At 36.9% G+C, this 17,759-nt stretch overlaps 1 protein-coding gene across 1 annotated transcript; it reads left to right on the forward strand.

The window, feature by feature from the left end:
• LOC116287422 (uncharacterized) lies at positions 1-5,017 on the forward strand. The gene is made up of 8 exons (XM_031694103.1): positions 1-240; positions 1,176-1,473; positions 2,200-2,451; positions 2,721-2,846; positions 3,096-3,224; positions 3,320-3,471; positions 3,830-4,159; positions 4,844-5,017. The coding sequence occupies exons 2-8, from the start codon at positions 1,185-1,187 to the stop codon at positions 5,015-5,017; spliced, it is 1,452 nt and encodes a 483-aa protein (XP_031549963.1). The 5' UTR covers positions 1-240; positions 1,176-1,184.
• The last annotated feature ends 12,742 nt before the right edge of the window (positions 5,018-17,759 follow it).

Genomic DNA, 17,759 nt, shown 5'->3' on the forward strand with positions numbered 1-17,759 from the left:
CAAAGATTATCGAAAGGTCGAACACCAATCGTTTAATTATTTTACTTCTTTGAAATCTAGATCGTTCTATCGAAAAAAAAAAACTGAAATTACACATTTACGTCCAGAGTGAGGAATAGGTGTTAAAAGAAATTCTCTCACTTCTGTCAGATCAAGGAATTGAAATATTCCAGGTGCTTGTAAGTACACCCGAGAGGGATCTTATTTGGACACTCGTCTTCTGAAATACGTTGGTAAAAGGTAAGATTACGCGACTTTGTATTGTGGTCTGTGAAATGTGGGTCAGCCAGCCAGCTTCTCTAGATTGACACGACGCAAAACCAGTTGCTTAATAATTATGGGAACTCTATCCAATGGATTTCTATCCATTTGCACTTCTACACAAAAGTTAGCTAAAATCAAATGAATTTTCCATTATCAAGTAATATTTCATGGGAGTAATTAATATGCGTTGCTTTCAAAGGTGGATTCCCAAAAATCCTGGGGACAATTCGTCTCATATATGCATTTTTAATGTGGTCTTGATTAGAGTTACAACATTTCAGTTTCCTAGATTCAATGGCTTTCCTATGGTTTTCCTGACTCTGTAAACCCTAGTTATAGCCGTGCCTTGACTTTGATCAGCTCAGTGGTTGTTTAAAGGTTTTGTTTTGCGCGTTAGCTGTGCCCTGACATTGATCAGCCCACTGGCAGAGGTTGTTTCATGGTTCTATAGTGAGTTAGCTTTTCACTGACTTTGATCAGCCCAGAGGTTTTTTTCAGAGCATCGATAAATTTGAAAGATTTCTTTATACTCTGCGTTAGTCTAGGTTTTCACTATTCATTTTGAAATGTTGAAGACAATTTTTTTCCTAGCAGTTATATTGTAAATGTGTCTAACTTAATTTTAAAGTATTCTAGTCAACTACGATGCACTGCGCCCCTGTGTCAATGTTTACATCCTTCGCCTACATATTTTCCGAAGCTCTTCCATACACCTTCCTCGATCAGAGTTAATAAGCTTGTGTGACAGCAACGGTAACTAAGGGGAATCGGAACCATGAATTACAAAAAAAGTTGATAACTTCCGCCCCCCCCCCCTCCCCTCACTTTATTATGTCTTAGTTAATGTGAGGTATTCGCAAACAACATCCTCTGACACCGAATTATTTGCTTTCCTGTCACAAAAATGGTAGATCGTTTTGATGAAAAAAACATTTGGAATATTTTTATCGCTCGCAACAGTCGGATACATAGCTTGGTTCTCCTCATGTCCACGACGAGATGTATCTCCACAGATCGACACGTCAGTATCGGGTGACATCTACGACTTTCGGTATCAGTGGTGCCGCTTACATAGATGGAGAGTAGACTGGGAATCGATGGTCAGTCCTTGTTGGAAAGAAATGAGCTGGGATAAACGGGATGTGACGTCACGGAAGAGAACAAGCCCTTACAGAAGCTACATCAGTAAATGGGAGCTTTCGCCAGCCGGTAAAAAATGTTTCGTAAGAAAATAGCTCTTTTTCCTGATACGGTAGCCAACTTATGGGATGCAAAGGAAGCAAACTTAGAAATATTCATTAAGCATGGATTGGGGAAGTTACTTTTTCAAATAATTAACGCTTTGGTTTTCTACATATCTCTCCAACTACCTGCATATTCATTTTTTAACGATGTGTTTCACATTGGATAGCGATATAAGAAAACAACCAGACGGATGTGATGTCCATAAAATTCCCAATATTTGCTCCCTCGGCATCCCTTAATCTCGTACTTAAACAACAGAATTCAAGATGGCCGCCGTATCAGTAAAAGGTCTATTGTCTGCTTTGACAAGGGTTAAGGGCTTGGTATCTTTTATTCTTTAAACTCTACCTGGATTTCAGTGGCTCTATCTCTCCAGTGCTGTTCGCTTTTCAAAGGTTTCGCAATAATGGAACCTACGAACAAGTAGCAGCAGAGAAAGAGAGAGCCTATGGGAACCTTGACACTAGAGCCCCAACGAAGGCAACAAAAATGAGTGCTAGAACATGTAATGAAAATAGAACTGGTGAAGGGTCTTTGTTTATGTCTTCGCGGCTACGGAGTTTCACAAAATCGTTGATTGGTGTGGTGGGGGGAGGAGAGGGGATGTCTTGAGAATCAGCAATGAGTAATAACATTCAATCAAAATACAAATCCCGACCTTAAAGTGCAATATTTTAATATACCACATAGGCCATTTTAGTCGCCTATGGATCCAATCCGTTGATCTGGATGGTCATCCCAAGAAAATAGGAGGCGATTCCTGGCGAGTGTACATCAGACAAGGCCCAGCGTCACTAGCACCAGTAGTTATCGATCACGAAAATGGATTGTACGAGGTTTTGGTTCTCATCGTCGAACCTGGTGAATATCACGCTGGTATTTACCTGGATTATACGTTATGTAACGGGTATCGAGACCCTCCCAAGAAATTCTTTAGAAATGGTAAGTTATGTGCAAAGATGCAAAGGAGACATTTCAGAGTAACATCCACTTATAGAGGTTTTTCACCACCACGTGACGGCAGCCATGTTAGATGGCACGAACAATACAATCGTTTTACATGAGAAAGAATTCAATTCCCATGGAATCTTATTGTTGCAAACTAACCACAGGCAGAAGATGGGCTTTGGCACTTATTTATTTGCAGTGGCAAAAATATCAGCATCAGACAATAGCTTAAAGTAATCGTTTTTAATTAATTGTCTGTTTAGGGACAAACCAGGGGCTGTACATTAACGTCGATGAAACCTTTCTGGGGGACATCAGAGCAGACTTTATAAACAAACCGCTATCAGGACGAACTGCTTTCAAAATGAGGATCAGACCCAGTTTGCAAGGTATTCTGGGCTTAGATAAAGAACTTTTTATATAGCTTTTGCGTAATGGAAAGCTCTTTTATTTCAGATCGCGTGTCAATGCCTAAGGGATCATATTGATTTATCTTTGTTTTTTCTTTTTAAGACTGGTGTGCAATTCGTTCATCCATCCATTTATCCTTTTATCCATCTATTCGTTCATTCTTTCTGTTCCTCTCCAAGAAAATATAAACAGAAACATTGAACATTAATATGTATTGTTTTCGATAGGATATTTCAGCTATTGCCGTGACGTTGCTTCGTGCAGCAGACTAACTGCATCATGTAGACTGACCTGTTCTCACATGTGGGATGGCCATGGCAGATGGGTCAACATGTCCTGGAAGTCCTATTCACAAGGTCCGGTCTACTGTCCAAATGGTTGACAGTTCATTAGTATAGATTTTTAACGTAAATTTTGTTATAAATTTCAATCTTTTTAATTTTCATCACAGCAAGTCTTTCTCGTCGTCATCGTTTTCAGCCACAAACCCTTTTAATCTTTGGCGACTCCAATGGAAGACGATTCTTTAATCTGGCCGAACGTAGTGAGCTTTGTAAAGGAGTATTCAAGCGTTGTGACCTGGTGCAAAATTGGTTGTATGAGGTAGATGTACCCCTAATTTTCTCGTTTACCGGCAGAACATATTGGGAAACTCCTTTTTTTTTTAAAGAATCTGGAATGTAATTAACATTTTGGACTCGAGGCAGTGCTACGGGCTGCAATGGTTGGTGGACAAGCCATCCACCTAAACATATATTATCTGTAAAAACAATTGACATTTTTAGAAAGCATGTTACCTTATGGGCTCTGGTTCCTTTTGTCAAAACATGTTGAGATGACAAAAAGGAAAAAAAAAAAAAAAAAAAAAAAAAAAAAATCAAAAATCGCCCCTGTATCTTGTTCCTTCCCCCATTGATCAATTACCCTGGAATAGTGATTATATTTCGTTTTTCTTTTCCAGTATGAAATAGATCGTAGTAAGATAAAAGACACTGACGAATTCAACGTGTCGTATGTTATGGACCTGTTCCGTAGGAAGCTCCGCCCACCAGATGTCAATCACCCCAACAGTGTATTCATATTTAATCTTGGTATTCACTACTCACTGGGGCTAAACTTTAGCCAATATCAAGACCTTCTTAATCGCGTTATCAAGTTATTGAAGGAGCCTGCATATCGAATGGATATTGTATGGAGAGGGACAACCATGATCGAACGAGAAAAACTGAACTGGAAGAAAAAATATGAACATCCATTAAATCACACCCTCTTTAGATTTCATAACAACCAGGTAATCTGATTTGCAGATGGTATCTATAAAATACTAAGTAGGCGCTAGCCTTTTAAAAATACCCGTCCTTGTTTTTACGAGTGTAGCACTCCGGTTTTCCTCACTCCACAAAAATGAACCCCTAAATTCCAATTAGATTGTGGAACGAGGGCCAAAGATTTGTTAGGCACTGGCAATTAAATGCTACCTCTGTAAAAACAAGGTAAAATGGTAAAGAATACAATGCGCGCTAAACTATGTGTCTGCGATTTTTTCGGCGATCCTGTCCATAATAAATAATGGTAAAGAATTTATTGTAAAGTTTTATTCAGGACACCAAGATTTTCCTAGACGAATGTCTCTTTTGAAGGATATGACAAAATATTTTATATTTCCGAAAATGCCACAAAAATCGCAGCAGAAATCGCCGCAAAAATCGCCTGTGTTGACGGGGCTTTTCAGGTGACGCTATTTGTGTTACATGTTTTAGTTTTTGAATCGCTTCAGACTTCAATCTTTTGGTCTGTTTTTAAAAAGAGTTTGTTAAAATGTTCGCCATATTGACAAAATACATAGCATTTTATACGACAGTCCTCTAATCGTTATCTGTACTACTTTTCCCGCTCCCTCGGAAAGATTAATAGATCTACGAAAACATTTTCCGTCCATTCACTTATCATCATTTTATTGTTTTATTTTCTTCAGAGAATCCAATTGTTCCATGCCTATGCAACGCAAGTAATGTGCCAAGCCAACTTTAAAGTGATCGACATGTATCCTTTATCTTCTGCGTATCCTAGAGGAACGTCTGATAACGTCCATTATGACTTGGAGGCGTTTTTACCCGCCATTAGATTATTAGAACAATATTATAAATAAACTATATTGGATTTATATTAAGGTCTTTACACCTGATGAATGAAGTTAAATTTTTAATTCAAATGTACGATACATTTCGCCTATCAGGCCTCAGCTCAAATGGCGAAAATATCTGTATTGCGAATATATTATCTTCATTATTTCTCAATTGACACGGTTTTCCTTGTTATTCACAAGGCTTTAGTTTTTGTTATAACCCTCATGTTAAATGCGAGGTCAATATATAGTTAGTTATTAACCCGGTTAATAACTATATAGACTTTAGCATTTATGATGAGCAACATTTGATAGAAAACCTCCTGAATTGATAAATGAAATACTTAATTACCTCGAACGTCGGCAATAAGCCTACACATCCCGAGGGCCGCAGGCCTCCGTTCTCGGTAATTAACTCTGCTAATCAGTTGACTTCTCATACATGCGAACTAATAGGGCCGCGGTGAAAACCAATTTTACCATGTCCCTTTGAAGTTAACGCCTTATTTGGTAATGTCGTTTTCATTCCCTGGCAACAGCCACTCCCGATGACGTAAAGAAAATCTGGGTCTATAAGTTTTGATCATTTTGACGAGTCATTCTTAGTACACGAGTATTCGCTTCCTTGTAGATCAGAACGCCATGGCTCGTTATGAAAACGAAATGCCAAAACGTTCTATTTTTCAGCGTCGAATCATTTCAAAACGAAACTCCACCCCTATTCTTCCCACTTTTTTGACAGAACATGAACAGAAAACAAGAAATGTGGGAATGAAATCCCCACCGCCGGATTTCTCACCTGGTTTGGCTGACAGACCATCATCGTCGACCTACATGTCATGGTGGATGCCATTACCACCTTTAACCCCGACAACGCCGCACCAAACAACCAGTATGGCCCTGGACAATAAAAATGAAGAATTAGCTTTTCAATTCCCAATAAAGGGACCTCACCCGTATGACGGAAGTGAGGAGTACACGAAGGTAATGGTGGATGGTAAAGGCAATGTGCCTCGCTCGAAAGTCAGCGAAAACGATAAAGAAAAAAGAAAATACCATCGAGTAGGCTGTACTAATAGTTCTCCAGCTACTTTCAATTTTCTGCCTCCGATCCCTAAAGGTCCCGTTTGCTTGGTAGCTACCCGAGGATTATCCGAGGGTCAAACCACGAAAAAGATCTGCGATTCTCCCTCACCACACTCTCGTCGGGAGAGTGAACTACTCGAGGGGTTCGTCGGGGGTTTAGGAGAGCCTTCTGAAGAAGAAAATGACTACGAATCGATATTAAGCCCAACGGTTGCAGAAATAAACTTCTTTTTGGACAAAATAGCAAGTAGGTGTTCCTATAAAGACGAAAATGATGACGGAAATAAAGGCAAAAGTAAGTTTTATATATTTTCTAATCATAAGTTAAAAATCTTGAAGAACAGTCTTTGCCCATTCTATAGGGGGCTTTACTTTAGAACACACCACCAGAAAATATTGATTTTGGTCGATTGTGAGATAAAATATCCAAAGTATTAATTTTAGTATCATTTAACACGCCGTTGAAAAAATGAATTAAATTTATAACTATTTTAAGTTAGCTGTTACTCAGATAAATTCAGATAGAAAATGTAATTAAGTTTTACATAGCTTTCTTTTTAAACATTCTTTTTGCCCCTTTTAAGATTGCCCCTTTTAAGATTTTCCCTTTTAAGATAGCCCCTTTTAAGATGGCCCCTTTTAAGATTGTCCCTTTTAGGATTTCCCCTTTTAAGATTTCCCCTTTTAAGATTTCCCCTTTTAAGATTTTCCCTTTTAAGATTGCCCCTTTTAAGATTGCCCCTTTTAAGATGGCCCCTTTTAAGATTTCCCCTTTTAAGATTTCCCCTTTTAAAATGGCCCCTTTTAATATTGCCCCTTTTAAGATTGCCCCTTTTAAGATTTCCCCTTTTAAGATTTCCCCTTTTAAAATGGCCCCTTTTAAGATTGCCCTTTTTAAGATTGCCCCTTTCAAGATTTCCCCTTTTAAGATGGCCCCTTTTAAGATTTCCCCTTTTAAGATGGCCCCTTTTAAGATTTCCCCTTTTAAGATGGACCCTTTTAAGATTGCCCCTTTTAAGATGGCCCCTTTTAAGATGGCCCCTTTTAAGATTGCCCCTTTTAAGATTGATAGGGAGTTTTTTGTCTGACTGACCAACGCACCTGATCTTCGCGTGTTAATCCTAATCCGTGTCCTTGATAGTTTTCCTTGTGATTCTATGCCACGTGTATCTTATATTAAATTTCGATCTACTTATTAGTGTAATTCTCAACTATCATAAACACTATCAAGCACTAGTACCGCTAGCTAAGCTACCTCGTATATACATATATACCTATTTCAAAAAGAAAACGTTGTCATCGCCAAAGAAGATAGTCAATAGGCGATAGGCGAAAAGCAATAGGAATAGGTCATACCAAGATCCAAGAATAGCTGGAATGACTTGTGTTTCTGCTTCTTATCCTCGTCAAGAACATGGACCTTAGTGTTGAGACTGATTCAATAGTTTTTGTATCTGACTTTGGCGATGACCGTTCATTTTTTCTATTGTTGAAAAGGATGCATACGTATATTCAATAAACGTTGTCATTGAAAAAGCCGGGCAATAGGCGATATGTCATTCCGCTATGGAAACGGTTTCTTTGAATACAAAAAACATTGAATCAGTCTCAACACTAAGGTCCATTTTCTTAAAGAAAATAAGAAGCAAAAACACAAGTCATTTCAGTTATTCATGGATCTTGGAGGGACTATCTCCTATCGCTTTTCGCCTATCGTCTATTACCTATCGCCTTTGGCGATGACAGCGTTTTTTGAAATAGGTGCATGCGTATATGAGGTAGCGTAGCTAACGTAGTGTACCCGCCTTTCACCTCTGAGGTCTCTCGGGTGTGTTTCCCGTAGCTGTGCCCTGAATTTGCTCAGCTCAGAAGTTTCAGAGTTCGATATAATTTAAAGGTTTCTATTCAGTAACCTCTCGAGAACGGGAAAACACGCAAACATTACTTAAGCTTCTGTAGTTAACAACACTTTGTCATGTCATTCTAATAGGAGTCACTCACCTGAAGACTAAGATTAATATTTACTGAGCAGTTTAGGTTTCTCAGGTAGAATTCAAAGTGCCATATCGACAACTTTCCCAGTAAAGTCAAACCATCTGAAATTTTTATCTTATTTTTTTATTAAAGGTGATGTTAAGGAAACGAAAAGTATTGGTGTATCTAACAGTCTAACAGTCCCGGACAAGGAGACTCTACCACAAGTCCAAGGGACCAAACAAAATCAAATCTAAGGAATCAAGAAAGATGCCAGATTCCACGGCTAATCAGGAATTCAAGAAATGCAGTATATTGCCACCAATAGAATAAATCGAAGCAAAACAAATCTCATAGTCAAAGTCAGTTTGGTAGCTGTTGAAGATTAGGAAAAGAAAAGAGAACAGCTATCGCGTAGTCTGGAATGCTAGCATTAGAGATGTATGATTATCAGATGTATAAATATCCAGCGGGGGACTGGAACCACGTTTCTACAAATTAACTTAATTAAAAAATATACCACATTAGAGGAAAGAGGAAATATTACGAGTTAGTAAGAATTGAAAATTTGGTTAAGTTTGTTTAAATAGTAACGAAATTATGATATTTTAAAAGATTTAAAAATACAAAGATGCATGGTTGGAAGAACGTTTTGAGGGATATAAATTTTTCTGTAATTTTGGCATTGTTTAAAAGCTTCTACAATTAGATTGAGTATGTTGTATTTATGTATCATAGTTATCAAAATCAAAACGGTTATTTACGTGAAATTTGGTATTTTTAATAACTAAGGTTTTGGACCTGTTGGCCCATCACCAGGCATTGAATGAAATTATAAACCTTAAGTCAGTTATAGCAAAAGTGAGCAATAGGTGACAATTAAGGCGCGATCACACGGAGCAATTAATTTTCTCTGCAACTTGTCTCGCAACAGCGTTGCGACACAAGTTGCAAGAGTGTCTACACGGTGCAATGGAGACGCGATCGTTGCAAAAACGTAAAAAAGAATTCTCTGCAACTTGTCTCGCAACAGCGTTGCAACACAAGTTGCAAGAGTGTCTACACGGTGCAACATAGACGCGATCGTTGCAAAAAAGTAGAAAGGAATTCTACTTTTTGCAACGATTGCTGCAACTTTTTTCATATTGCGTTGCATTTTACACGGTGCAATGCTCCATGCAACTTGTGTCGCAACTTTGAGAAAATTGAAAAAACTACTCCGTGTTTGTTTTTGTTTCCTTGCCTACCTTGCTCTCATTGCTTTCTTTTGTCTTATTCTATCATATACACACTCCTTTCTACCACTTCTTTCTCTTTTACTCCGACGAAGGACTAGCGTCCGAAACGTCAGTAAGTTTTTTCATCTTTTCACGGTGTATAATTTACCTTTTCATCATTACTGTTTCATTAGAAACACCGACGCAGCTCACACTAGTTTTTAGCTAGTTATATCTTTTTACTCCGTGTAATCGCGCTTTTACAGCGCGCCCTCGATGCTAACCACTATACGGGTGCATATACAATATGTTATATTTCTTCATGAGAAGAAAACAATTTACTGGAACTGTCCATCCTAAGTCTCTGTTAAATAATGCTTGTTTATTATATATAGCTTTTTTTATGCTGACTTTGAAATCAAATTAACACAAACCCTGAAAGTTAGTCAAATACAGATTTCTCCTGAATTGTAAAAAAAACTTTGCGTGCCCTGTATTTTGAAGAAATAGAAAACGCGCGCGCGTGCTGTGTGCAGTTATAAAGCACCCGGGGATTGGCAGAATACGAGAGAAGAACACGACGCGTAGCGGACAAAATATTATACAATATATGTAATTCACCTCATCTGTATATTTCGCCATATTTCTACATTTTTCATTATTATAGTAATAACAAAACTATTCAGCCCGCGTAACCTCCTCCTGAAATTCCTGAATTCAAGGCTAAGTTTGAAGGAATCTACCCATACAAATTGGTCACTTAAGGCTGGTTTCCATATGATCGCTCAGGATCACCAGATCATCGCTGAAAATAATGCCAGCGATCGTCAGCGATCATATGGAAACATATTCCTGAGATCGAGCGATCGTAAAAAGATTGTGGCTATATAGACCTTTTTTTTTGTCTATTCTTGAAGATCTTCCTCACGCAGAAACGATGTGTTCTTTTACAATTAGTATTAGATCTTCTTTTGGCCAAGGCTAAAGGGCTGCCTTGGAGGAAAACACTTTCTCGTGATTCCGCCATGTTTGTCACGACACAAATCAATATCGTACCCAAAGCCTGCGTTTCTTCTGGCCTGCGGCGAAGAACGAGGGCTCTGGCATAATCAATTTTTTGAGACCTGGATTTCTGGACTTCCGATATAAGGAATGTCGGAATAGGAATTTTGTACATAGTGCATTATTATATTCTTACCAATAAACGTATTCTTGAATCCACTCGTTTCTTAATATAGCAAACTGGAATGATATATCATCTGCTTGTTTTTTTATGCTAACCAGCCACTAGAGAAAATAGTGATCTAAATGAAGGAATCTTTGGTATTTATGCTCCTTATAACTATCATAGGCACCGTTTGATGCTATTTTTATTTTATTTTTATTTAACACATTAGCCATCATTCGTTTTTGTGCACGCGCATGCTCTATGCTGTTTGCTCACGTTTTTTGGAGAAAAAAACATGAAAGCATGGGAGCAAACAGCTTAAAGCGCGTGCAATATGCACGCGCAGAAAAAAACCCCGATCAAATGAATGAATCTAAAAATAGCATCAATGATTCTAAAAAAAGCATCAAAGGGTGCTCATGTCGGTTGCTTTGGTTACGAGGCTGTTATCCTAGGAGACCACGAGAAGACATCGAGTTTTAAGATAGCGAAAGTGATTTATTATGGTTGGAGCCACTTGAGTATGAACATCTGGCGACGTCTCCGTGTGGTCTCCTAGGATACCAGTCTCGTAACCAAAACAACCAAAACAACCAAAGACATTAATAACTTATCGTTTCTAGGTTACTTAGCAAAACAGAAAAACAAAGCCAATGAGTTTTTAGGTCAGTTTGAACGAAACCGAAAGAACAATTAATTGCGTTTTGAAGAAGAGTAGAACGATTGCGATGGAGCAAAAACTCAAGACAACAAAATCTAGAGGTCTCAACCTTCCTCCGATTCCACAAGGGAGAGTATTTTTGGTTTCGAATGGTGTGCACTCTAGCAGCAAATATGAAGTAACTAATAGTGGAGATAAGTCGAACAGAGCCCCGGTACCTGGAGACGTCAATGATCATCAGCCCTGTAGTCCTCAAGAAAAGGAATTCCTGGAAGATCTGTTGGGGGATGTTAACTTATCACTTGAAGATTATGCCAAAACAGCTGAGCGAACTGATTAGTCAATCCTTGGAAAGATTAGCTAAAACAAGAACTTGTGAAGAATAGATCAACTTAGCTTGGGTGCCATGTTTTTTCATTTTCCCCACATCTTGATACTACGATTCTTGGGTGCATTCGCACTATATATATATATATATATATATATCCTAAAGCATACACTCCCTCAGTGGATCTCCGAGGAAGTCTGCCACTTCGTAATACCACGATGCGTAGCACTTGCATTTCATCAAATGCATGCAACTGTTATTTTCCATTAATTCTTCGAGAACTAAGGTGGTATTTAACAATTATTTGCCGAAAACGAAGGAATATGGGGTCGGGGAATATTTACCAAGACGCGAGTCTTGCCCGATATTCACTGAGGCTGAGGCAAATGATCGTTTTAGTATAAATACACAGGCTATTCTTTCAAAAAAAGAAGAAGAAGAAGAAGAAGAAGAAGAAGAAGAAGAAGAAGAAGAAGAAGAAGAAGAAGAAGAAGAAGAAGAAGAAGAAGAAGAAGAAGAAAAAAGAAGATAAAACACATTTTTTCCCGGTAACAGCAACAAGTTGGCTGGCCGCCATTTTGGATTATTGTTGGAGGTGATTATCGTGTTATGTGAGTTTCTCGACCAATCAGCGCGCACAATTTTCAATAATCACCTGTGTATTCTTACTAATTTCTTTTAATAATACCTCTACAAAAAATACGCGTTTCTGAAGTAAAATGATAACAGATTGCTAGTGACGCAAGTACAAATCGCGTATTTATGGCGCCACTTTTGTTTTCAACAACACGCTGTAAAAAGGTCGCAGGTGTGTGCAATTAATTAGTTGCATGCGCGCGTTTGTGAAATCAATTAGTTGCACGGATTAGTTAATTAAAAACATAACTCCCAAACAACCTATCAGAAACAAGTATTTTATGTAGATGTGGTATTTAACTGATAAATTTTGCTCGGTCATGTTGAATTTCTTACTTAATAAATTTCTCAGACGAAGACTATGGCTGGGGTTAACCTCTTGCTATGACAAACAAACCCGATATATCGTATACACCTAATTCAGAATACATTGTCGGTTGAAATTTAATTTCGAGTAGCACGCTGGAAATTTTGATATATTCGACGCGAACAACGTAGTTTTCCTTCCTTTTCTTTTCTTTTCCTCTTTTACTCCAACGAAGGACTAGCGTCCGAAACGTCAGTAAGTTTTTTCATCTTTTCACGGTGTATAATTTACCCTTTTATCATTACTGTTTCATTAGAAACACCGACGCAGCTCACACTAGGTTTTTAGATAGTTATCTCTTCTAGTTTTCTTTTAGATTGGCGTAACTTTGATGTACAAATACATCTAAGTCCAAAATGGCGCACGGCTGAGTGTCACATGAAAACGAGGCATCCAGGGCCAAATGCAAAGAAATAATATGGTGTCAATGCAAAGCATAAACTTGTTCACTTGTTCTGTCTTCCTTTTCTTCTTACATTCAGAAACGCGACAATTTTGAAGCATCAAATTATAAGAAAATACTTTAAATTTGTAAATTTGGCCCAGGATGCCTCGTTTTCAACCGGCCGTGCGCCATTTTGGATTTAGGTGTATGTGATTGTTCGTATTTCAGCCAAAATAAATTAGAGCACTACATTTCGGTTCAGTCTCAGATCGTACTTTTCAGATCTCGGATCGGTATCGTTTTGTTAAATAGGTGTCTACTTATCTCATGTAATCTACCTGACAAAGACTCCACATACCCTCTTTTGAAATAGTTGTTTCTTAAAATCACAGACACGATTTATAATATACTTTAAAAGGTTTGTCTGTGGCTTACAGATTTGGATATCAAAAGTTTAGACGTTTTGGCCCTTCGACGAGTACCTTCATCATTACGTTCAGGCGGTTGTTTTTACATAACATTGACAGTTACATAAGTTTCATTTTTTTAAATATCTTGAAATTACAGGTGGATATATTTCTCTGATTTACAAATTTTGATGTTATAATATTTATTGTTATAATAAAAACGATATCGGAACAGAAAAATAGACTTGCCATGACTTACAAATTTTGGTGTTATAATATTTCAGACGGCCTTTTGGTCCTCGTTTAAAAAGTACTTTCATTAGGTCGTTCGGTTGTTACATAACATGCGATGGCTAAGTTCCATTTTTTGAATATTTTTAATTATTGACAGAATTTCAGTATAATATGTACTTAACAAGGTTTTTCTCCTAAAAATTTAGATGTTAATAGTTTAAACGTTTCGGTTTATCAACAAGTATTCTTAACACAGCATTTAGGCGATGGTTGTTTTTTTTTCAAGCGATAGCTAAAGTCGAATTTTCTTTAAGGTTTAACACTAGAATTTCTTCAAACATTGCTGTAGTCATACTCATTGTTGTACTCTAGTTCTTTTTGTTTTTCTTCTTCAGGAAATTGTTGGAATACTGACGAAGGGATAGATCGATGTCAGGCAAAAATGTCTCCAAAAACGGGTCCTTCAGGCCAAACCGCGTTTCTTCTTTTTCTAATTTTTTGACTTCGTCTTGCTTTCGTTTCACATCTGTGGTGTCATTCCCATAAGACTGAGTAACAAGGAAAATCCTACCTTTCGGTATTCGAGGCAATACCAAAGCTGTATTTTGACTTATAAATTCTTTCTCTTTTCTGGCCATTTTGACTTCTTTGTCCATTCTTGACTGATCAAAATGAGAAGTAGTCTGATCACGTTGGTGAAATTATTAGAGTTTAAACACTCTCTTGACTTAATCTTGTTCGTTATTGGTTCGGAACTATAAAGGGTGGAGGATATCCTTTTAATTGGTTGCTTGATTATAGCCTTTTGATCTGAGGAATGTGCTGGATCACAAAGGCAGTATACCGATGCTGACGCACCCAATAGCGAACCAATCACCGTTGAAGCAGTTTTTCAAGTGGAATTCAAATCGTTTCTCAGGAAAAAAACTGCATCTTTTACTAGAATTCCGAACGATTATTGTTGGTGTAAGCATAGTTAATAGATAATTCCCCTCTATTAACTATGGTGTAAGCGTAAGACACAGTACCACTTTTTTCGCATTGTCTTTTTTTTTCACATTGCAATCTCAATCACCAATAGAAGATTATGAATTTGTTAGCTATTATTTTTTTAATTATCATTATCATCATTATCATCATTATCATCATTATCATCATTATCATCATCACCATATAGTTCTTTATTTATCAAGCCGACGAACGTCCCTAATTCTTCATTACTAAACTAAGGCCTATCTAGGGCAAACGTCGAACTTTCCATGCACCGAACTCATTAAAAACAATGGATATCAGGTGATAATGAGGCGGCATGATGTAATTAAGTTCGGTGCATGGAAAGTTTGACGTTTGCCCTGACGTTTGCCCCGCTAGGCCTAATTGTATAATCATTCGCATTCTTTCGAGGGAAAACTATGACTTCAATGACATCAGTCTAGTATAGTTTGGGATGATATAATTAACCTGCAATAGGACAACATGTCTGTCCAATTTGGAAATAATTGAATTCAAAAAATTCCTCAGAATGCCAAATTGGACTCGCCCTATCGGTCTCTTCCAATTTTGTCAGTCCTCGGAGTTTCTTAGCTCCAATTATTTCCAAATTAGACGGCATCTAGTCCTATTATCTAAAGTAAGTATATAAGACTTTGCTAATTAATTAAGAACCTTATTCTCTTGTGTGGGAGCAAATGGAATAAAGTTTTCAGCATGGATTCTAATGAATAGATTCAGTGAATAGTTGGATGGTAAAAAAAATTAAAATATGATTTGAATGTTGCATCTTAGGGATATATAAAGGTTTATACTTCCAATATGATACGTAATATAGTGGGATGTCATAGGAGGTATTATTAAATATACAAAACTTTTCTGGGGCAGCGTAAAATATCGTGTACAAAACATCATTTTCTTACTCAGGGTTTATAGAAAGGTTATTGCAAATTAATTATGTTTTTCTCATAGTAATCAGTGTTTTAATTTACAAATGATGACAAATAAACTCTAATGGCTAAAATAAGAAAAATCACACTTGTAACTCATATTTATACTCATATCCGGCCAACCAACGTTTTTTTTAAAAAAATAGGTGTATAGCTAATTCAAAAATGGTTGGTAAAGGTAGTGAAGCATGCTGCATGTTTCCACTGTTTCGTTGTGGTGCATGCATGCCTGCATGTATGTCTTAGTCCAAGCCTTCTTGAAAACTTGAATACCTTTAATGTATTAATTATACATATTTGTAATTTTTATCAAATTTTACCCTCTAATTTATTATCTTTATGATGTTTTGTATTTTTTGTTTAATTACCTTTTATTATTGTAATATATCTCTATATTTTTGTTAGGGCCATGAGGGAGAGTACAGTTTTCTGTAATTACGGTTCCCTCTTTAAATAAAGTGTTACTACTACTACTACGTGTTAGATACCAAGCCCGAAATGCACCATGGGCGATATGAATGCAATGAGCAAATGGTCAACATTATGAAATTTTCCTAAAATTCGTCTGCAATTTTTCCGGCATACTTTCTTCGGTGTTGACATAATTTAAATATGGCTATAATACACTTCAAGCTTGGTAAGCAGCATGCAACCCGAATACATAAACTTTATAAACCTTTTTTTAAGCAGTATAGGAATCTCATCTTTTAGTTATTATTGTTCATTTTATAACGCTATTGGGGACGACGTTATCTGAGATATATAAAGGTGCCAGATGGATCCATGAAGCCACATAAAAAGATACTAGTCTCACATAGATCACCGACTACCTGGAATTCTAATGCAGTCTTCAACTTGTGGGATCAATTTTATAGTGACTTACATCATCGGAAAACAAAATGTTTTTAGGGCACGTGCCGATAAGATGACATGAAAACGCATGGAAAAATGTACAGTTTCGCACGTGTGAATGGAAGAGCTGTAATAAGAGAATCTGCAAATTTGAAGCCGACCGCTTAAAAACCCCCAACCCATTAATTAATCAACCTGTTGAATAATCACAGAGATTAAGCGAAAAATACTATATGGTAAGGTGAGAAAAAGGAATGGCTGCTATTTAAGTAACGATGAATAATAATGCACACACGAATTAGAATATTGAAATAGAAAGCAATATTAAAAAAACAAGTTAAGATAAAGTTTGAAAATAATGTTAAGTTTGTTTTCATAGACGTTTATAGTAAAAAAGGGATTTGAAGTGCGTGTGTGTAGCAACTCACTGTCATCTCCCAGAATATATAGAAAGTAAATAAAAACATAAAAATCCTAATACATGACGTTTATACCTTAGTGATTGATTTTTACTCGAGACTGAAAGGAGGACTTGGATATAGGTGGTTGTTTTAATTAGAACTGAAATAGACTGTTAAGTTCTACAAACATTGAATCTTTTGCATAATTATAACATTTTAGAAAGAATAATGACGTGATCATGAATATGAATAAGATATGTAAAGGATATTTTATTCACGATATATCATAATTATTTAAGCCTGGTTTTCACTAGTTGTGGGCGAAAATCGTACCGTCTAAACCGGCCTTAACAGTATAGAAAACAGTAACACGCCACTCTCACATGAAGTAATATAAGCATGGTTACAAAATAATTGACAGTAAATTAGAAACAAGTTTATAACAGGTTTATAAACAGGTTGTGTTTGTTCTAATTTCCTGTGACAACTAAAGTATCCTATAACATGTTTACACAAGGAATATCTAATAGATTAACAAAGACAAACCCTTGCTGTCTTTCTATGTAACATCAGGCTCTCTTAACCTGAAACACAATCTATTCTCCGAAAATTGCTTTGTGAGCAAAATGAAGCAAATGTTACAGAAAACAGTAACACGCCACTCTCACATGAAGTAATATAAGCATGGTTACAAAATAATTGACAGTAAATTAGAAACAAGTTTATAACAGGTTTATAAACAGGTTGTGTTTGTTCTAATTTCCTGTGACAACTAAAGTATCCTATAACATGTTTACACAAGGAATATCCAATAGATTAACAAAGACAAACCCTTGCTGTCTTTCTATGTAACATCAGGCTCTCTTAACCTGAAACACAATCTATTCTCCGAAAATTGCTTTGTGAGCAAAATGAAGCAAATGTTACATAAAACTATTAAATTTCACCTGGTTACACCAGCTTTAATGTACATGTATGGCATAAACCGGTGAAAGCCAAAGGAAACAATAATAACCGTGCAAAGCCTTTGGATACCAGTGGATCATCATCCTCTGCCCAGACTCCGTACGTCTAACAAGTGCCCAATCCCCTCCCGTCTTTGCATAAAGA

The sequence above is a fragment of the Actinia tenebrosa genome, unplaced genomic scaffold, assembly GCF_029948245.1.
Source record: "Actinia tenebrosa isolate PJP-AT-01 unplaced genomic scaffold, QUT_ActTen_1.0 PGA_scaffold7__59_contigs__length_16204524, whole genome shotgun sequence".
Taxonomy (NCBI): Eukaryota; Metazoa; Cnidaria; class Anthozoa; order Actiniaria; family Actiniidae; genus Actinia; species Actinia tenebrosa.